The 21,841-nt window shown below is 35.5% G+C and overlaps 2 protein-coding genes across 5 annotated transcripts; one reads left to right on the top strand and one right to left on the bottom strand.

Moving 5' to 3' along the window:
- The first annotated feature begins 3,410 nt into the window (after positions 1-3,410).
- LOC130802875 (indole-3-glycerol phosphate synthase, chloroplastic-like) lies at positions 3,411-20,005 on the top strand. 4 transcript variants are annotated; one of them, XM_057666978.1, is made up of 11 exons: positions 3,411-3,591; positions 4,395-4,541; positions 14,393-14,656; positions 14,739-14,915; positions 15,454-15,528; positions 15,623-15,667; positions 15,766-15,930; positions 16,545-16,623; positions 16,753-16,835; positions 16,944-17,012; positions 19,649-20,005. In XM_057666978.1, the coding sequence occupies exons 1-11, from the start codon at positions 3,553-3,555 to the stop codon at positions 19,730-19,732; spliced, it is 1,227 nt and encodes a 408-aa protein (XP_057522961.1). In that variant the 5' UTR covers positions 3,411-3,552; the 3' UTR covers positions 19,733-20,005. The 4 variants fall into 4 exon arrangements, with proteins under 4 accessions (XP_057522961.1, XP_057522964.1, XP_057522962.1 ...); XM_057666979.1 differs by having other exon boundaries at positions 3,489-3,591; positions 4,382-4,541; XM_057666980.1 differs by having other exon boundaries at positions 3,555-3,836; positions 4,382-4,541.
- On the bottom strand, positions 8,532-11,772 carry LOC130802877 (uncharacterized). Its single transcript, XM_057666982.1, has 4 exons — positions 11,288-11,772; positions 11,013-11,195; positions 10,774-10,902; positions 8,532-9,243 (listed from the first exon to the last, which is right to left on the bottom strand). Exons 1-4 carry the CDS (start codon positions 11,646-11,648, stop codon positions 9,011-9,013), a joined length of 906 nt encoding a protein of 301 aa, XP_057522965.1. The 5' UTR covers positions 11,649-11,772; the 3' UTR covers positions 8,532-9,010.
- Positions 20,006-21,841: the final 1,836 nt, after the last annotated feature.

Here is a 21,841-nt window from a genome sequence, read left to right as displayed (position 1 = left end):
TGCACAAAGAAACCAACCAAAATAGAGCAACAACAACAATGAACCAACAATACAAGATTTATAAGGTATCTATGAATACCTCCTCATCAAAACAAGTTTCTTATCATTAATATATCAATATACATTAATGACTCAACTCACACAAGTCTTGAGAACACTCTCTCAAGGTAAAGATTGAACCTTTAAAGTCAATGTCATACAAACATGCAAATACAAGATGAAGAACTCTTATTGTTGAAACCCTAGTTGCCTCACTTGTGTTTGTCTCTCTCTATACCCTAATGATGCTCTAAGACCCTCTTTTATAGTCCCATAACATATTAGGAAGCCTTAGGATAAACCCCAAAAGCCCACTACAAACCGAGAACAAAACAAAAACTCGCATTTTTGGGGTGCCGTTGTCCGCTCGATTCGAGCGTATTCGCTCGACCAGGTCAAGCGGGGTTCCAGAAGCTACTAGATTGAATCTGTTGCATTGCTCGACCGAGCCATTGAGCTCGACCATTCAAGTAGCCCTTTCTTTGGCATTCCCTTGCTATTATCAAAGCATACCAAGTCTTCCACCTTGATCAATTCATCAAGTGATCCAAAATTCAATCCTCCATACTCCATTGCACTTATATCTTCACTGTCAAGTGTGCAAGATAGTGCGTGAGCTATGAGGTGCTTGAAGTCTTCACTTATGGCATGAGATTTGGGACTTGGCACAACTCATTTTGATGTAAAAGGATGATATTAATGAAAAGAAGTGCTTTTGTGGTTTGAAGTTGAACGTGATTAGGATTTGAGCGGCTTTGATCCATGCCGTTGTTTTTTTTGCATGTTTTTTTTACAATAATGAAGCATTAAATTGTAGCTATTTTAGGTGGCTTAATCCAAAGGGCACAACAATAATAGAAAAATATAAATATTAAGCTTGATGGAGAAAAAAAGAGCTTCAAAAAGTAATAATAATAGTACTAATAATAATAATTGGGCCTTTGAGTTGGTTAAGAAGGACTCTCATTTACATGAGATCTCAAGTTTTAACTAAAGGAGAGACATTTTCCTTCTTTCTTAGTCTATTGGGCCTTTGACCTTTAGCCTTTTGGAGAGATTGGGAATGCCATTTCTTGATTATCTAGGTTGAACCGGTCAGCTCTCGGTTCGTTTACTTATTAGTGGTTCTTTGTTGGCTAATGTCAGACAAATGGTTTGTCCTCTGCAGATTCCATCGATACGAAAAAAGATTATTATTATTATTATTATTATTATTATATAATTACAACAATCCATCAAATTTAATGACATCAACTAATCACAGAAGTCCTATCCTTACCGAATTATAATTATGGAGCATTAAAATATATTATATATAGGTAGAAAAACCATTAATCATTAAATGGGTAAACCGTAAAATTCATAAAAATCAATTCTAAGTGTACTTGAGTCTTTTTAGGGATATATATGGGGTATGTGTGTTTTTTATGTTATATTTTTCAAATAATAAAAATTTTCAGCTAAAATTTGTACCTCTAAAAACAGTGAATAAGTACTCCTTTAAAATTAGTACCCTTAGAGATTAAATATATATATCATTTGTTTTTAGTTTTTACCACTCTAAATGGTGTTTATATGATCTCCTATGTATGTCTTAAAAGTGGTAAAAATTAAAACTCAAGGGAATATATTCAACTCATAGGAATACATTTATACATAAATTGAAAGGGTAATTCACTATCTGGAGGTGCATATTATCACTGTAATTTTTTTTATTATTTATAAAAAATATAATAACTACACATACTCCATAGCCCCTATGTATTCCTAAAATGATCTATTACTCTCAAAATTAGTTTTTACCACTTTAATGTCTTTTTGAAAACTCCATATATATATATATATATATATATATATATATATATATATATATATATATATATATATATATATATATATATATATATATATATATATATTTGTGTGTGTGTTTTAATTATAATGTAGGCTGAAGGAAAGGAAGGGCTAGATGAGAATGGAATATCTGATGTTGCATGGAAAAGTAGTACTTGTTTTTCAATTGAGACAAGACTTAATTCTTAAATGACAAAAGGTATTAAATAGGAAAACTAAAATTAAAAATCCCCCTTTTATTCTGATTGATAATAAAAATTTCACCTTTTAATTAATATATAAAAATTTGATTTTTACATCATTTATTCTTCTAAAGTACTTTTATGTTGATTTATTGGTTAATATTTATTCTTGTGTAATACATCTTGTATAAAATCGTCCCATCATGAGACCAACCCCGTATAAAACAACCCATCACATATTAAACATTTATTTGAAATTAGAAAGAAACGATTTTAAATGTTAAACCACTGAATAAATAGGAAAGATATCTAAAAACCGAAAAAAAGAATGGATCAACCTTAGGAATCATTTAAAAAAAAAACAATCTTTTATATTTTTTGTTAATTCATTTAAAAAACACGATTAAATTGTATGTTATGAATGAAATAGATAATAGATGATTGACAAATTCAAACGCTTAAGTTTTTTGTTAATTCATAAGTTAAAAACGCTTAATTAACGTAATACGTGCTATAAAAAGATAAGGGAAGAATTAATGGATTATACACAAGGATCAACAACTTTTGCTATCCAAAATTACATTAGTTATAAAGTGTTTATTTACATTTTTAAAGTTTTTACTTACAATTTTATTTAAAGTTATTACTTATAGTTATAAAATAATCAATTACAACCTTAAAAATAATCATTTACATTTTTTTTTCGTCCACTTATATTATTAGAGTCTATACTTACATTCTTAAATTAATCATTTCTAATCCTAAAATGATTAATAATAACTTAAAATGAACACTTACATTTGTAGAGTTTTTACTTGTATTCTTAAAATATTCACTTATATTAAAAAAAATCAAATGTAACCTTCAATTGATTCTTTACATTAGTTTTAAAGTGCTCATTCACAATCTCAAATTCTTTATTTGCTATCTTAAAGTTATCAATTATATTTTGAAGGCTGTTTACAAAAAGGGTCCAATTTTCGAAAATGGAATAGTATAATTTTTTTAAATAAAATTCAAAAATTCCCAAAAGCGTCTCAGTGTGCGGCTTAAGGTTAAAATTTATTCGCTGTAATAATTGTGAATAAGAGAAAAAAATTTACCACGACTTTGTTCGATATTACTAACAGCGAACAAAAAAAAGATAATATCATATCATTTGAGAGGACAAATAAATAACCAAATAGTATGTTCGATGTTTTCGAACAAACATTGTTTCTTAATTTTTTTCCTTTCAAAACGTTATCAATAGTGAACAAAGTCAATTTTTTTCTCTTGTTCACTGTTAGTCTGTTATAACAGCGAACAAATTTGACTTTAGACTCGTACAAGCTTCTTTAAAGAATTAAAATTTGAAGAATTAAAATTTTGAAGTTTTTTTAAAAAAATTATTTTATTCTTTTTTTGTTGATTTGTCTTCTTGGAACACCAGCCTTCGTGCCAAAATTATAAGTTATCAGCACTTCTGTTCTTGATTATGGACCTCAAACTTGCAGTAACGGCTACTACCAATCAGGTTCATCATCTTTAATCTTAAATTCTTGAGCTTTGATAATCAATTGCTTCTATTACCTATACATAGAGTATAATTTTCCTTCTTACTTCAATGGACAATCTATTTTGGGCAATTAAATATTTTAGTAATTGTTAGCAATTCAGCATTGTTTTTGTTTTCAAATGAAGTTTATGGTCTTGGGATCGATTTGGGTACTGGGTAGGAGAGAAATTGATGATCATTCACAATTGAAGAACATGGATTAGGTTTCTTATTTTCCCAAATTTCATTTTTATTGGGTGAATTTTAATGAAATTTGATTTGTATTAAGTATCTTGTTTCTTATAGTATATAACATACTCAGGGCATCAACCATCAGCTTAAGGTTTTTGGTTGAGTCGGTTCCTTGACCAGAAGATAAAGAGGTTATGGTTCAAATTCCAACCCCACGCCAGGTTGGAGAGAGCCTGCATCCACACTTCTAGCCCCTCTTATGTGAGGAGGCGTATTGGAGTATATAACATATTACGAGGCCTTAACCATAAACTTAAGCTTTTGCTTTTGGTTGAGTTGTTTACTTGACGTATCTATTTAGTTCTTGGTGATGACAGATGACCTGAAAATCAATTTATGTGAGTATAATGCTCTTATGAATAGAACATTAAAATGCGGTTATAATTAGATGTTTTATATACTTCATTATGCCCCTCAAACTATGTAATTTAGAGCCTTTACGATTTTTAGGTGATATTCAGCCTGTGATTTAGTTTCTTCATTTGTCTCTTCTTTATCATGAAAATCAATTGACTAGGAGAGTATTGTAGCATCAACAAATGGAGGGTGTTACAGCGTTGATGCGGCCGATGCCTGTTTCCATAAAGTTTGGAGTTACGTTGCCGAGAGTCTATCTCAAAAGATCAACTCCTAATTATTTCAGGAAACATAATGCTTGTTTGATTCATGCTCAGCAGGTACTCTCTTGCATAATTTGTTACTAATTTTGATGAGTGAATAAATTAGACGGGGAATGCTTTGTATTTTATTCATTCTATGTGTCTTGCTTGAGTATGAGCATTACATATATATAGAGAGATTGAGCAAAAACCCTACCAATCATAATACACCATTCATTCATATATACATGGGACCAGTAGGACAAAAGGAATTTGCAAGGACAACAGGGAATAACAGAAATAAGTACAACAGTGAGGAGTTTAGCATGGTATTGCACACGCAGCAGCATTCACAGCAACACATACAACACCTTCTGTTAATACGCCCCTTCAAGTTGGGAGTGGATGGACAACAGTAGCTCCCAACTTGTGCAGCAGATGCTGATGTTGAGAGACAGGGAGAGATTTGGTGAATATGTCAGCCAGTTGTTCTTTAGAGGACACATATCGAGGTTGAATGATGACTGATTTGTGTTTCTCACGAATGAAGTGACAGTCCACTTCTATGTGCTTTGTTCTCTGATGCTGTATAGGGTTGGCAAGAATAGAGAGTGCAGCTTTGTTGTCACATAGTAGAGGAGTAGGACCAGTATGGAAGATACCTAGGTCCCTAAGCAGCTGTATAAGCCATAAAACTTCACAGGTGGTGAGAGCCATAACACGATATTCAGCTTCAGCTGAGCTTCTTGCTACTACAACTTGTTTCTTTGAATCCAGGATATAGCTAAGTCACCTAGAAGGATGCAGAAGCCTGTGGTGGACTTCCTAGACATAGGGCACCCCGCCTAATCACTATCACAACAGGCAATAAGTTTAGCTTAAGATGAAGATGCAAGAAGGATACCTTGAGAAGGATCATTGTTGAGGTACCTTAGGACTCTTTTGGCAGCCTGCATGTGGACAGTGGTAGGTTAGTGCATGAATTGGCTAAGGGTATGAACAACAAATGCAATATTAGGTCGTGTCAAGGTTAAGTAAATGACTTTCCCTATAAGTTTTTGGTAGGCTGGTATGTAAGGGAGGGGATCACCACTGGTAGGTGTGAGTTTAAGGTTAGAGTCTAAAGGAAGTTTGAGAGGTTTGGATGAGAGGAGTTTCTACTCTTTTGGGAGGTCAGTGGTGTATTTGGACTGAGAGAGAAATATGCCATGGGGGATCTATCAACTTCAATTCCCAAGAAGTATCTTAAAGTGCCAAGATCTTTCATGTGAAATTTAAAAGAGAGAAATATGCCATGGGGGCTCCATAGAAATGAGTTGGCCAGGCCCTTGATAACCTGTGGGAAACTTCACGTACACATCCTCATCTAAATCCCCATGAAGGAATGAATTTTTCACATCCATTTGAAATACTTGCCAATCATTGATGGCTGCCACAGCAAGAAGGCCACGAACAGTAGTAAGTTTAGCCATAGGGGCAAATGTCTCCACATAGTCAATCCCGTATTTTTGCTTGTTGCCTAGGACTACAAGTCTTGCTTTGTAACGTTCTATGTTCCCATTAGGAAGGTATTTGGTTTTGTAGAGCCATTTATTACCAATGGCTTTCTTGCCAGGGGGTAGGTCAGTAATGATCCAGGTAAGGTTGTCCTCTAAAGCACACAGCTCTTCATTCATGGGCTGCACTCATTGAGGATGTTTGCTAGCTTCAAGACAGGTAACAGGATCAGAGGCATGGTGTATTTGAGCCATGAAGCACTAAAACTGAGGATGTACACAAGTAGTGGTGGAGTTGGCTATAGGTGTGACATAATCTGCCAACCAAGTAGGCTGGGTTCCTATCAGGACGTCTCAAGTGGGGTTGGCAGTGGGGTCAGGAGGGGTAGGAGAAGTGTCCAAGCAGGGAGAGGTAGAAGATGGAGGTGTAGTAGGAGGGTCAGGAGGGGGTTCAGGTTCATTGTGTTCATCATCAGAGGAATCTTCCCAGAATGAAGGTTGTTGTATGGAGTGGTCTGTGGAAGGAGGGATTAAGTGTTGAAGTTGTGTGGGGGTCAAGGTGTAAGGGAAGACATGCTCAAACCATTTTGTCTCTAGATACAAAGGTTTGCTTGGCAAGAAGGTTTAAAAGCTTATAGCCTTTTTGTGAAGCTGGATAGCCAATGAAGACACAAGGGACACCTCTAGGGTTCAGTTTATCATTGTTGTAGGCTGGGTTATAGGCAAGGGCTTGGCAGACAAAGGCTTTGAGATGAGAGTAGGATGGTTTGTTATTGTAAAGTGTTTCACAGCGAGTGTTGTTATGTAGGACAGGAGTAGGGAGTTTTTAATAAGGTATGCACTAATGAGCACACAATCACCCCAGTAGGATTTTGGTAGTCCAGCTTGCATTCTTAAGCATCTTGCCATTTCAAGCACAATGCTATGTTTTCTTTCACACCTTCCATTTTGCTGATCTCTATCAACACATGTAGTCTGGTGTATTATTCCATGTAACTCATAGAGAGACTTACAATGGGAATCCTCAAACTCCAAGGCATTGTCTGATCTCACTATCTTCACCTTCTTTGCAAATTGAGTATTTGCCAATTTTATGAATTTTTGTGTTTAAGTAGAGTTACCCAGGTGTTCATGGAATGATCATCTATCATTGTGAGAAAAAATCTGTATCCCTCTCTTGTTTGAACTTTATATGGTCCCCACACATTTATGTGGAGAAGTTCAAAGGGTTGAGCAGCATAGGATTGGCTGAGGTTAAAGGGTTGCTTGGTGAGTTTGCCCATAGGACAAGTTGCACAGAAGTTTTCAGGGCGTTTGCATGATTTATCAATAACACCTAGGTGATGAAGTTTCATAATAGGTGCATGTCCTAACCTTAAATGCCATAGGTAAGAGTCATTCAACCTCTCAGCTTCAATACAACCATGTGTGACTTTTACAGAGGAATTTGCAGCATGTGTCATTTCCCCAACTACAGAATTTATGTTTGATTAAGAAGATAATACTCCATCCTTTGATGTTCCTAAACCTTTGACTGTTTGAGACTCATTATGATAAATAGCACACTAGCCAACATAAAAATTAACTTTGCAATTCTCTGAGTTATTAAGTTTTTTCACAGAAAGCAAGCTATGTTGAAACTCAGGCACAACCAGCACATCCTTCAGTACCATGCCATTTTGTAAAGATATTGAACCACAGTGAAGTGATTTTAGATGTTTCACCATTGGGTAAGTTTATTTATGCTGAGTTTTTTTAGGTTTAGGATTATTTACAAATGCAACATTTCCAGTAATATGATCACTTGCCCCTGAGTCTATTATCCACTCAGTTGCTTTTGTATTTCCATAGAAGCAAGACACCATACCTGCAAAGCCACTGGAGCTATTATCATTCTTTTCTTCTGAATGAGCGTTGTTGATAGAAATTTTGTGACCTCCTGGCAGGTTCTTTAAGAGTTGTTCTAGCTGCTCTACTGAGATTTCACTTCCTTGTCCCAAGATCCCACTTTCTTACAAATTTGCAGGCATCCTCTGATTTCTGTGCCTCCCCCAGTTCTGATTTGTGCTTCTCATTCTTGAGTTTCCCTCTTTCCCTCTAAATGGTGGTTTGTATTTGAAATGCCATTTAGGGTACCCTACAACTGTCCAACATCTCTCTTTCATGTGTCCTTTGTCACCACAAGCACTACACACAACATTTTCAGCAGCACCTCTACTATACATAGCAGAAGATTCCATAGGTGCCTTCATAGGATTTAAAATATTTCGTTAAGACTCTTCTTGTTGAATAGAGCTGCAAGCAAAGTCCACTGTGGGTAGAGGAGTGATCATTAGGAGTTGGCTTCTCAATGGTCCACAGCTTTCATCTAGTCTATTGAAGAACTAAAAAGAGCCTTTTTTCTTTTGTTTTTCAAAAGCTTCTAAGAACTTTTTCACATCTTCACTTTCTGTGATTGTTGGAAGTTGATCCAAGGATTCCAGTTTTTCCCATACACTTTTCAGTACAGTTAGGCATGGCCACGGTCCGGGTTGGTCCGGTTCCGTTCCGGTTCCACCCGGTTCCGGTTCCATTTGGAACCTGTCGCGAACGGTTCCGGTTCCGGTTCCGGGCGGTTCCAAACGGTTCCTTGGCGGTTCATGAGGCGGTTCCGGCGGTTCCAACTCACGGGACGGGCGGGTCGGACCATCGGTTCCATTTTTATTTTTTCTTTAAATATTTATATAATAAAAAAATACTATAATATCGCGGACGTACCTTTGATGATTACTTGATTATTAGCGAAATTCATTGCATGTCAAGTTGTCATCGTTATTGAAATATTTACTAAAAAGAATGAAAAAAATAAATTAATAAGAAACGAATCAATGATAATGTCGATAAAGATGATTAATAAAAAAAGAGGGAGAAAATGGACTTGAACCTAGTACCCAAATGAATACTAAGCTGCCTACGTATCCCGAAGGAATCAAAGCCCACGTAGTTCTTTGTCATACCTTTTATTTATAGTTGTTGAATGTTGATTTATCGTTGTCGTTTGTCGGATTGATCCTATTCGTCTTCGTCATCATCATGTGGTTGATTAGATGCTTCCGCTGACTCTCCTCCTGACGATGATGCAGATGTATCCATCATCATCCATGGATCATCATCGTCGTCTTGATCATCATCATTCCTTAGTCCTTGTGTTCGAATCTCCGCTTGATCCCAATCTTTCTTGCAAACACATATTTGAATACTATGTGGAGCAAGACGAGATCGCTTTTCGTCCAAAACTCTTCTACCTGCACTAAAAGCAGACTCCGATGCAATTGTTGACGCGGGAATTGCAAGGATATCCTTTGCAATTCTCGATAAAATGGGAAATTTAACAGATTTTTCTTTCCACCACTCCAAAATATCATAGATACTTTGGTCTATTTCAAAGTGGTGTTTAAGATAACTATCTAGTTTTAAATATGAGGTCGAGGAAGAAGAAGATGATCCTACAAAACTATCATCTTGAGTCATTATGTTAGCTATTACCGAATTATAGTAAGAGGGACGTGCCGAAACGCTAGCACGCCTAGACATATCGCGTTTCGGGTTATATACACTAGCGTAAAAATCATAGAGTTCTGCTAAATATTTTTTACATGTTCCTACATAATTATGTACATCAGTAGACGGGCGATCTAACGATTGGTAATAAAATCCTATTACTTTAGTAAGGACCTCAGTTTTAAAACGTGGGTCCAAAATGGTTGCGATTCCATAAATATAAGGAAAATCGGTAAAATATGCTTGCCATTTTTCCATCATATCTGCAAGAATCGGCCTCAATTTTGGGTTAGTATCTTCATGTGTATATTTAAGGAGATGATAAAAAATAGTAATACATTCACTTATTACTAAGTGAACGTTCGGTTCATAAACATAAGAAAAAATCTTAGTCGCGTGGTCATACGCTTCTAATATGTTATGTACACCTATAGCTAATTCCCAAGTGTCATCAGCTATGAAACTATCTGTACACTCACTATATAGTTGTGTTATTACTGGGCGATAAGCAATCGCCTTTCTTAATAAATCGTTGGTTGAGCCCCAACGTGTAGGAGTATCTAATGACCAATACACTTTTTTAAGTTGGTATTGGTCACATAATTGTTTATATCATCTTTTTATCTTTCCGATCCTAAGCCATTTCACTATATCCCTAATTGGTTCTAATAAATCACTTAATTGTTTTATGCCTGCTTGGCAAGATAAGTTAATTATATGCGCACAACAACGTATGTGTAATAAGCTACCCCCAAGGATTAAACTAAAAGCAGGTTCGTTAAACAAAAGTTCTATACATTTAATGTTCGCGATTGCATTATCAGTTGAACAACAAAATATTTTATCTAATAAGTTCCATTCTCTACATATCTCTACTAATCTATATTTTATGTTTTCACCGGTATGTCTTTCTGGCATTGTCTCAAAAGCAATTATTCTTTTTTGCATAATCCAATTTCGATCTATCCAGTGTGCTGTTACACACATATAAGGTTCTAAATGTGGGGGAGCAGACCAAATGTCAGTTGTTATGCTAACCCTACCATTAAACGATTTAAACATTTCAACTAATTCATAGCGCATTGATTCGTATAATTTAATTGTGCGTCTTTTAAGAGTGCTCCTAGGGATTGCTCTATATTGTGGTTGCAAAGTTTTTCTATTGAGACGCTCGTATGCCCTACTTTCACCGTGGTTAAAAGGCAATTCATCACAAATTACATACCTAGAAAATTCATCAATCATGTCATTACGATTGTATCTAAAAGGCATACCTGTGATGGGAATGTCCCATTGTGTCTGTCGGCTTCCACTTGTGGTCCCGCTCCCGCTTGCTGCATGAGTTTCTTTTGTGATTCCATGCTTCTTTGCCAAATGTTTGTTAAAAGATCCCGTAACACCACCTAACACGTATTCACAAAACACAATAAATAAATGTTTATAAAATATGAATATATAATGTATCAATGTATTATGTATGTCAGTATGTATAAAAAACTTAAAAAGTATTTACCTCTGGCGAAACTGTATGAAACTAAGGGCTTTACTCCTTGACTTTCACAAATTTGACAAGTGCATAAGAAAATATCTGGATTCTCGGTTGGTTCTTTTGTGAAATACGACCACACATGTGAAACAGCTCTACCACTAGGAGGTGGCATTGCCGGAAAAGGTTGTCTTACTGGTTCAACTTCATCTAAATAAATAATTTAAAATTATAAAACTATAATTAAATAAATAAATAATTTAAAGTTTAATTAATTTGAAGAATAAAATTATAAAACTAACCGATAGTTTGGAAATTGACTCGTTTATCACGAGCTTGTCTTTGTTGTTGTTGTTCTCCTTGTTCTTCATGTGATCTTGTTGATGACTGTCGAGATATATTTATCCCAATTGGGGTCGTTGGTTCCTCTTCTTGTTCTTCTTCTTCATCAATTTGTATTTCTCTTTCCATTTCTTCTGCATAATTATGTAACTCCGGGTCGTACCCTTCCGGATAATTATGTTCATAATTATAATTACTAATGGAAGGTGTTGTTGATACCGACGGAGTAGAAGTGGCCTTTCTTTTGGACGAACTGGAACCTCCCAATGATTTTGCCACTTTAGTAACTTTTTTTGTGGCTTTTTTCAAAAATGAAGACATGATTGATAATATTGAAGTAATAATAGAAATATAGAATTAAGAAATAAATAAATAATTAATTATGTAACTAACTAAATTAAGAAATAATTAAAAGACTAATTATTTAATTAAGAAAATAATTGCGTAATTAAAGAATTAAGTAGAGAGAGTAAGTAGAGAGAGTAGGAGAAGAGATGAGTTGTGAATGAAAATGATTGAAATTGATGAGTATTTATAATGAAAAATGCAACGGCTAGTTCAACGGTCATAAACGGTAACTTTTGGCGAACCGGGTCCATGGAATCGGTGGGCCGGTTCAACCGGACCGGTCCCGGTTCCGGTTCCAGAACCGGTTCCAAACCGCGGGTTTTTTACCCGGTTCACGACGGTTTTTTCCGGCGGTTTCACGGTTCCGACAACTTTTTTTCCGGCGGTTTCACGGTTTCGCGGTTCGGGGCGGTTCGGAACCTGTCGCAAACGGTTCTGGTTCCGGATCCGGTTCCAAGCGGTTCGGGACCGGTTCGGTTCCGGGTAACCCGCCCCGTGGCCATGCCTAAGTACAGTGTAGTATTCATTGATTGATGAGGATCCTTGCTTGGTCTCATACAACTCTTTGTTGATTTTATATTTGAGGGATCCATTTGAGATTGAGAATCTCCTTTCAAGGTATAACCAGATTTCTCTTACGGACATCATATACATAATGGTTTGCTTTATTGGTTCAGATACAGATCCCATGATCCAACCTATGACAGTGTCATTGCAAGTGTCCCATAGGTCACCTTTAACTTCGTCTTCCTCATCTCTGATCACAGTGCCATTGATGAATGCAAGTTTTCTTTTGGATGAGAGGGCTATTTCCATAGACCTTTTCCACCTTTTGTAATTGCTGATATCAGTGAGTTTGTCAACCACTCACAGTATTAGGACTGTCTGATCCATGCAAGTACAGGGGGTTTTAAGGATTCATTTTTTCCATGGAAGAGAAAAGAACAAGATAGAAAGGAGAGCAAAAGAGAGTACAGAGAAGAATAGAAAAGAAGAGAAATATTAGGCAGGGAGGGAAGGGAGTGAACAATCAGATTATAAGGATCATGGCTCTAATACCATGATGAGTGAATAAATTAGACAGGGAATGCTTTGTATTTCATTCATTCGATGTGTCTTGCTTGAGTACTAAGCATTACATATATATATATAGAGATTGAGCACAAAACCTACCCTATCATAAGACACCATTCATTCATATATACATGGGACCACTAGGACAAAAGGAATATTGTAAGGATAGCAGGGAATAATAGAAATAAGTACAATAGTGAAGAGTGTAGCATGGTATTGCACACGCAGCAGCATTCACAGCAGCATACACAACACCTTCTGTTAATAAATTTCATTGTAATTATAATGCTAGTTTTAGTATCCCTTGCATTTGTTGGAGTTTAAAACATATAAAATTCAAGTTGTGTTTCAATTTCTATGCTGTGTGTATTATTTTGGGGTTTGGTTTATGGGGTTTTAAGGGTGATTAAGGGTGTGACTTAGTCCTTAATCTATGGTAAATGTAATGTGGTGAAAGGAGGTAAAAAGGGGTAAAAATGATATAAGGGTTGAAATGCCTAAATGAAGACTTGGCTTTTGGAGACAAAAGCAAAAGACGAGTTGGCTTTTCCTCTGGCCAAGGGAAAGCCGACTCGGCTGTACCGATGGACAATTTTTTGTTTGTTCTGTTTTCATTTCTTGAATTCCTTAGGATTATATGTAAGTATTTTAGTCTCTATGTGTTATAAATAGGGCTAAACACATAGATTAGTGCTAATGCTTTCTTAACCTCTCTCTACTAAATCTCTCTACTCTCCTATTCTCTCAATTGTAATCATCATCATCATCTCTTGTACCTCTGTTGGAGAACCATTGAAGAAGCAATAAGGCATCTAGGTTAGGACAGTGAATGCAACCCAATTAGGGGTGAACCACTTACATCTTTGTGTTGGCTTTAATTGTATTCTTGATTGCGTGATTGGGGTTCTTGGTGGGTTGCAAATTTGGTTTTGTTTTTGGGTGTTTGTGTGAAGCTTGTTCTTGAGACTTCACCTTTGATCCTTGGGTGTTTGTGGTAATTTGTTCAGTTTATTGTTGACAATGTATGGTAGCTAGTGAAATTTTGATGGAAGTTCATCAGTGTTGGAAAATAACTCACATGTGATCCCACATCGAAAAACTTAGAGAGAAGTTGATTAACATATATACTTGATGGGCTACTCCTCCTAATACCAATTGGTTTTAGGATGGATCCTTATTGGGTTTGTGTGCAGTCAATTCTTCTCTTGTGTGGGTATTGTGTACTAGCCCAAATTTATCAATAAGAAGGATTGTTACTTTTAAAGTTGTAGTTTTTGTTTGCTTGTGTCATCTTGGTTTCTGTAAGATCATCAATAGGGTCAAACGATGTATGCCATTTTTAGTAATGATTTTTGTTATTCTGTTCCAATTTGTTTGGTTGGCAAGTTATTATCTGCTTACGGTTTTGTGCAAGGTTTAATTTTCTTGATTGGTTTTGTGTAGTCCTATATCTCTATGTTAACAGACCTCAAAAGCCGAAATGTTATTATCCGCTTTTTGTTGGTTTGTTCCGTATTGTTTAATCGGCAAGTTATTATCCGCTTACGCATTTGTGCAAGGCTTAATTTTCTTGCTTGGCTTTGTGTAGTCCTGTATTTCTATGTTAACAGACCACAAAAGCTGGAATTCTTTTCTTATTGTAGCTAGACTCCAAGGAAATATCTGCGACAGTTCCACCACCTGTTACTGATTCCCAAGAGAATGCTCTTAAACTACAAGAATCGGAGGGTGTACGGTTACAACAGGAAGTCCTTTCTAGTCAAGGAATAACGATAAGAAGACGACCACCAACTGGACCGCCTTTGCATTATGTGGGACCTTTTGAGTTCCGGATACAAAATGAAGGCAATACTCCGCAAAATATTTTGGAGGAAATAGTTTGGTACAAGGACGTAGAAGTCGCACAGGTTCTGATCTCTCCCCCTATCTTGCCTTTATCACTCATTTTGGATACTCATCTTACACAAAACTTTTCCCAATAATCATCAGTTGAAAGGGAAAAAGCCTCTTCTTGCATTGAAAAAAGCCCTTGCCAACGCTCTTCCAACGAGGGATTTTATCGGTGCTTTAAAAGCTGCTGAACAAAGAACAGGATTGCCTGGTTTAATTGCGGAGGTCAAAAAGGCGTCACCAAGTAGAGGTGTTCTACGAGAGGATTTTAATCCGGTATTTTTTTCTCGTTGTCACAAGTACTCCTAACATAGGATTGAAACTTAGACTTGGTTTTGAGTCATCGATTTTTTTATTTGGGTACTTTTATAATCAGTGTTACATAATTCGCTAGCTAATTTTCTTTTTGAATTCGTGATTCGCACAAATTTTCCCAAGAATAGCCCAAAACTGACTATAATTCGCTTCGAGGAGATTAGCGAATCATGTCACACTAGTTACAATAATTTATATCATGGTATCTCCCACTGAACGAGAGTTCTGACCATTGATATGCATTAGTCTATTATTATTAAGGATTCATATTTCTTCATTGACTTGTTTTGGTTTAGCTTCTTTACACGGTCTAGGTTTATCCTTGGTTAATCAATGCTAAAATATATATTATCGGTGAATGGGTTCTTTAAGGGTAGTATCTGTAGGCTCAAAATGGTAATGACGAATTTGATTTACATTCTACCTAGTTGTGATTGGAAAGATCAAGTTCGATGAATTTAAAAATTGTTGATTTGCATGTTTTAATCTTTTTCTACAGGTTGAAATAGCCAAAGCTTACGAGAAAGGTGGCGCTGCTTGTCTTAGTGTTCTGACCGATGAGAAATTTTTTCAAGTAATGACACCATTTTCAATTCAATCTCGGGCTTCAACTGCTTATTTTGCATTTCTATAATGGTTCAACTTTTTTCATGATGTAATGGATACAGGGAAGTTTTGAGAATCTGGAGGCTATACGTAATGCTGGAATTCAGGTATGAGGTCTGGGATTGCCTAATCCTCCAGGATTCATTGTTATCTTTTATGTATGTAGTTGACAGTAAGTCGTTTCCTTGTAATTTCTTTTATGCAGTGTCCTCTGTTATGCAAAGAATTTATCGTGGATGCTTGGCAATTGTTCTACGCTAGGGTTAAGGGGGCAGATGCTGTTCTCTTGATTGCTGGCGTTCTGCCTGATCTAGATATTAAGTACATGATCAAGATATGCAAAATGCTGGGACTAACAGCACTTGTCGAGGTGAGTTATAGAATTTTTTGAACTGTTTCAGCTGAAAGAATTGGATGTGGTGATGTCGTTGAGTTGTAAACGATATTTTTGAGAAATAGTATAGTTAGGTTGAAGAGTGATCTAGGATGGGGTTTGGAAGGGTCGCCACAGTGGTGGATCTAGAAAAAGAATAAGTGATGTCAAAGTATTAAATCAAGAAAATTACATTTAACGTTTTAATATATAAAGAGGTTGTTTCCGATTGACCCTTGGTAATAATTATCATCTGCAACTTCACGTAAATAAGAATTGCACATGATTTAATTAGTCATTTTACTATAGTCCATTATAACCCAACCTTAGTGTGTAAATATGAAAAGAGTTAATCAGTTTACTGTTTGATTACTTTCTTAGACGCCGAGAGGGTTATATTATCAATCTTTTATCCTAAGTATGGAGGTACCTCGAATTAACTCTTATCAGTATTGAGCTATAATTGAACCATCATCAAATCAGTTGCAAGCGGCTCTTGATCCAGTGTATTTATGCTCTTTTCGAGTTTAAGCTTGTGGTAAATTGGTCGACTTCATTTGGAGCATTGGGTCAATAATCCATACCTTTATATGTTTCTTTTCTCGTGTCAGGTGCATAATGAAAGGGAAATGGATCGTGTGCTTGGAATAGACGGTATTGAATTGGTGGGAATCAACAATCGTGATCTGGGTAAGTTAAATTAATCGTTTGACTTGATATAACACAGGCTGCTGAGTTTTGTTGTTAATTAGTCATTCGATGCATTAGTATTATGAAGAAACTTTACTATTGCTTATAAATCATTACGTTACTCTACAGAGACGTTCACTGTTGACATTAGTAACACAAAAAAACTTCTTGATGCAAGACGTACAGAAATCATTCGTGAAAAGGAAATCATAGTGAGTTTATCTTCCAACTTTCTTCTGGACTTGAATACTGTTTATATTGCATCCGTTCTAAATGTAAAACTCTTATTTCCACCATACTTGACGTTTCTTGATTTCTAGGTGGTTGGTGAGTCTGGACTTTTCACGCCGGTTGATATTGCTTTCGTACAAGAAGCTGGTGTCAATGCGGTGAGTCGCATAAAATTCTCACACATTTAAACTTTTGATGATGTTGATGCTTTACTCGTAGCTGTTGTTACTTTTTTGCAAGACTCTTGTTTTTTCTTTGGGGAAATTTATGGTAAATCACCTTATAAAGTTCTATTTGTTTAAAAAAAAAACTATTTCACCTTCATTGCTTGTAAAGGATACTAATTATCATCATTTTGTCTTGGCTGAGAGACTTGATAAAACTTGAATATTAGTTTGTAACATCGACAAGAATCAAGAAATTTATGAGGTCGTTTGTTTTTTTCTTTAAAATTTAATATGGTGGTTTTTTGCGATATGGACGTCTTTTATATATTTTGAAATGTATTCTTAATGAGTCCTCTTTGATTGATAACTATATAATAAGAATTAGTTTTCTTCTTTGAATTGTGTCATTGTGAAGTTGAGGGATGAAGTGGGAGAAACATGTAGAGGGGAAAGTGATATGCTGCTCCACTTGTGTATATCCTTCTTGTGTTTAATGAGTTTGGTGTCTATCTCGTGAGTCTTATACCCTGTTTAAGTAGAGGAAAAGTAAGGGCAGGGGAATGGAAGGAATGATTTTCTTCCATTTGGATAGCAAATACAAAGGGAAGGAAAATGAAGGGGAGGGAAATGGACTGATGAACTCCTACACATTTTGTGTGAAACAACACCCTTTCTTCTATTCCCTTCCTTTCCTCCGTATTTCATGATGCAAACACACTCTTAGAGTGTGTTTTGATGGAAGGAAATAGAGGGAAAAGAAGAATCCCTTGTTTTGATAACATAATGGAAGAAAAGGGATTTGGGGGGAGAGTTTTGGAGGGATTAGATGAATGATTGTTGTTAAGGTCTCAATTTCTCCAAAGTCGGAACGATTTGGAGAAAAACGACTCATCTCCCTTCCTTTCCCTTCCCATCCCTCGTTAACAAACAATAATTACTTTCGAACCATTTCTCTTCCCTTGCTTTTCCTTGTCGTTCCCCTCCCCTTCCTTTCCTTTCTTTTCTCCCAAAATTTTTATTCAAACGTAGTGTTAAGTTGCACCCTAGCATGGTTATAGGAATCCGGTTTTAATCTACGATTCTACGATCCAAAAACAGGCGAGCAATCCAATCTTCATTAGGAACTTAATAATGGTAGGATAGTATGATTCTAACAAGATCAAGAATATGGGTGATAAGATCATAATACGATTTTACGATCTAATCCTACAAGGGTCGTCTCAATCATAAAAAATCTCTTAGGGGTGTTTGGCAATTCTCGGTTGGTTTTTTGTCGTTGGCTTTTTTTGTTGGCTGATTTTGTTGGCTTTTAAGCTAGCTGAAAAGGCCCGATGCTTGTGGAGATGTTTGGTAAATGTGGATATTGGATGTTGGTTATTTATTGGAGAAAAAGTGGGCCAGCAAGCCAAAAGACAACCAAAAAAGCTAGCTGGAGTAGCTTTTTCATTTTGGCTTAAAATCCAGATTTTTAGCTGGTTTAAAAGCCATTTACCAAACACTTTTCTTTGACTGTTTGACTAACCAATTAGCCAAAAGCTAATTAAAAATCTAAGCAAAAAGCCATGAACCAAACACCCCCATATATATTTTAGCTTTTACTTGTGGAATATGGATAAATACAAGTAGAAAATGTAATTTCATTACAATTATTGAAATTCATGTACTTACCGATTTGCAGTTCATAAATGGTTATTAAAAGTATTCCTTTTAATTAATAAGAAGATAAAGTCAAATAAAACTTAATTTACTACTCGAAAATCTAAAAATAAACTAAAATGAACAAATTTGAAGGATAATCAATTATCCTATAGCATACATAACATATTTATAGGATCTTACGATCCTATGATTTGATTCGACCGATTTCGATTATATCCCCTTAATGAACCTAGGTAGGATCTCGATTCTAACAACCTTGCACTCTAGTAGAATTAATAATACTAGAACCTTTTGAACTTGGGTATCTTTTAATTAAACATTTGTAAGTTCTTTGCTCATTAGTGAATTTGCTATCAAACACGTAGGTCAAGCTAGCTTTAGTTATAAAATTTCTGTTTGAGTTGTAGTCTCCTGTTGGACTTCGCTATACTACGACAAACTTGTATGATTTTGCTCGAAATAAAGTGTCAAAACTGCGCAAACTGAAAGGCAAAAAAAGAGACCGATGAGTAGAGTAAATCGCATTGCAAATCCGTAACTTAATGTTAATCTATGGATCACACAACTCCCACCTCTTTGTTACTACTAGCCATCAGTGATTGCCTTATTGCCTGATTGGTTACCATAAGATACCACAGCTTTCTTTCAGGTGAGTTTGTTTCGGGATGTGTGAATTCTTTTCAGCTCGAACCCAAACGAGTTTCGATCAAAAGCAAGTCCTTGATCATCCTACTCCTATTGCAAACTATAGTAGGCTCTTAGAAATAGAAAGAGGAAATCGAGTTTTGGGATGTGTGAATTATATAATACATGTTGGTTTTCGTTCTGGTGTCTGTGGAGTACAAAGACGAGATCGAGATCCTTGGCTTTGAAATAGAAATTAGTTGCTATTTGAGAATTCCTTCGTCTAATGTGTCACGCTATTATGAATTTCGTTGCACAAATTGACGCAAATTATTGATTCGCAGGTCTTGGTTGGCGAATCACTAGTAAAACAACCCGATCCTTCCAAGGGGATTGCTGATCTTTTTGGTAAAGATATCTCTGTCTGAAACACAAATCATAAAGCAACAATTTTGGATACCAAGCAAAGTTTTAAGCTTGTAAACTTATGGTTATGCTTACTCTTTAATTTCCTCCCTGTTTTTTTTAGCACATTGTGCTGCTGCTACTTGATTCTATCCACTAATCGATTCTTATAAGTAATAAATTCAAGGCTGTCCCCATTGTAAGTTCCCCTTCATAGACGGTGTATATATTGTTGTATGCATGTATGTATGTAGTCGAGTCAATTCTTATACGTAATAACTTTGAGGTCGTCTCTATTGTAAGTTCCCCATTGTCTTGCATTCGCATCCTAAAAATTCGTCTCTCTCGAATGTATATCATGTACGTCATTCTTTTTTCGCAAGGTGAGTATTGAGTACATAATCTTTTTTTTTTTATGAACTTGTCATTTCTTTATATTCAGTTTTTTTTTTTTTTTTTTTTTTTTTTTTTTTTTTTTTTCTCAAATTCATTTTAATTCAAACCCAGGAGAAACATAGAATTTTTTTTCTAAAAGATTTAATTTTTCACTAAGTTTTATTTGGGTTTATTGATTTCAAAAGTTGCTTAATTGGATGGAAACTATGTTAAAGGAGGAAGGCTTTTTGATTTTTTGGCTACTGGGCTCGCATGAAATTTTTGTGCAAACAAGGCCACTTAAGCAATATACGTTGGTTTTTGGGCTTTTGTGGATAAATTTAGTTTAATAAGAGCAAAGTTGTCAGTTTGGGTAACTAGTTGTAGGTTATTTTAATTTAGCTAATCTTGCGAGTGATCGTTTCAATATGAGATCAATAGACCAATCAACCTAATTATAGTTTATTCCAATACGCGATTAGTAATTGATCTATTAGTACTTGATCTATTTATTGTCGTTTGGTAGGTAGTATTGATCGGGACTTTATGTCCTTCAATAGTAATAACACAAGTGCACGGCATAGCGTAGTACATCGGCAAGTACGAGTCAAATCCATAGGGAGTGGGGTGTATATCAAGGGATTCTCAATCAATTAGTTGGTTCAACAACGTATATATAGATGTTTGTTGGTGTAATTAACTAAAACAAGCAAATAAAGACTAGAGCTAAAACAAAGTATAAAACAATACAAACACTTCAGAAGGTAATATGATGATGAAGAGGCAAAGGCTAGGTTTTTCACCAAAGTAGTGTTTACTAATCTTCAACCTAAGATCATAGATACGGGTTATGGGGAAGAACGCATCTTGGATACTAATGTTCTCTTTCGAGCAACAAAAGCTTCCTAAAACATGCTCAACTACCTATTGTCATGGGGCTAAGCATATTTTAAGACATGGAGCACACATTCATCATTTTCAATCAAAACATCTACATATTCTCATGGAGATGATTCAATTTTCAAGCATAGACTATCATTAGAAATCGACTCTCGCCCTCAATCCAATGATACTACAATAACAGCAAAATCCATCTCAAGCCATAAACAACACAACTAAGCCAAACGTAAAGAAAACAATTTAGACTACATACATGGTGATAATGCTAGCCTAAGCCAAAACAAACTACTCAACCATACTCATATTGAAATTATAGATTGCAAACAAGCCAAGAACCATAGATGAATAAATTAAACTAGAGTATCCTAAAGAGATGAGTACAATATAAGTTGAAGAACTATAAGCATGAATATATGGAACAAACGGCAAACAATCAAAGATAACTAAGTGACATGAATTGGAAACAATATAAGCAAAGATAGACGTTACTCTTTTAGGTTCAATCTAAGAATGAACAAGATGATTTGATGATTCAAAGTAATACCCTCCAAAAGCTTCAATAATAATACGTCAATGGTTGAAGAATCCAAGTTGCAAAATATTACATAAAGGATGGAGTTAAGATTGAAATTGGAAATTGAAAGTACTTAATTGAATTGAAAGGGAAATTATGCTAAACACTAATTTTTAATTGAAATGAAAGCAAAGCTATGAAGAATACATTGAAATTACTCAAAATGAAGGGTGAAATCTCAGATGCCTAGCTCCATCTTCCTCCTCTCTATTAATAGACTTTAAAAACAAGTGGGGGTGGTTGTTTCATGATTGCTCCACCACCCCTAGGTTGTAGGAAGGGG

The sequence above is a fragment of the Amaranthus tricolor genome, chromosome 16, assembly GCF_026212465.1.
Source record: "Amaranthus tricolor cultivar Red isolate AtriRed21 chromosome 16, ASM2621246v1, whole genome shotgun sequence".
In the NCBI taxonomy this organism is placed as follows: Eukaryota; Viridiplantae; Streptophyta; class Magnoliopsida; order Caryophyllales; family Amaranthaceae; genus Amaranthus; species Amaranthus tricolor.
Note: the sequence above shows the minus strand (reverse complement) of the source record. Positions and strands in the feature narration are given on the sequence as shown.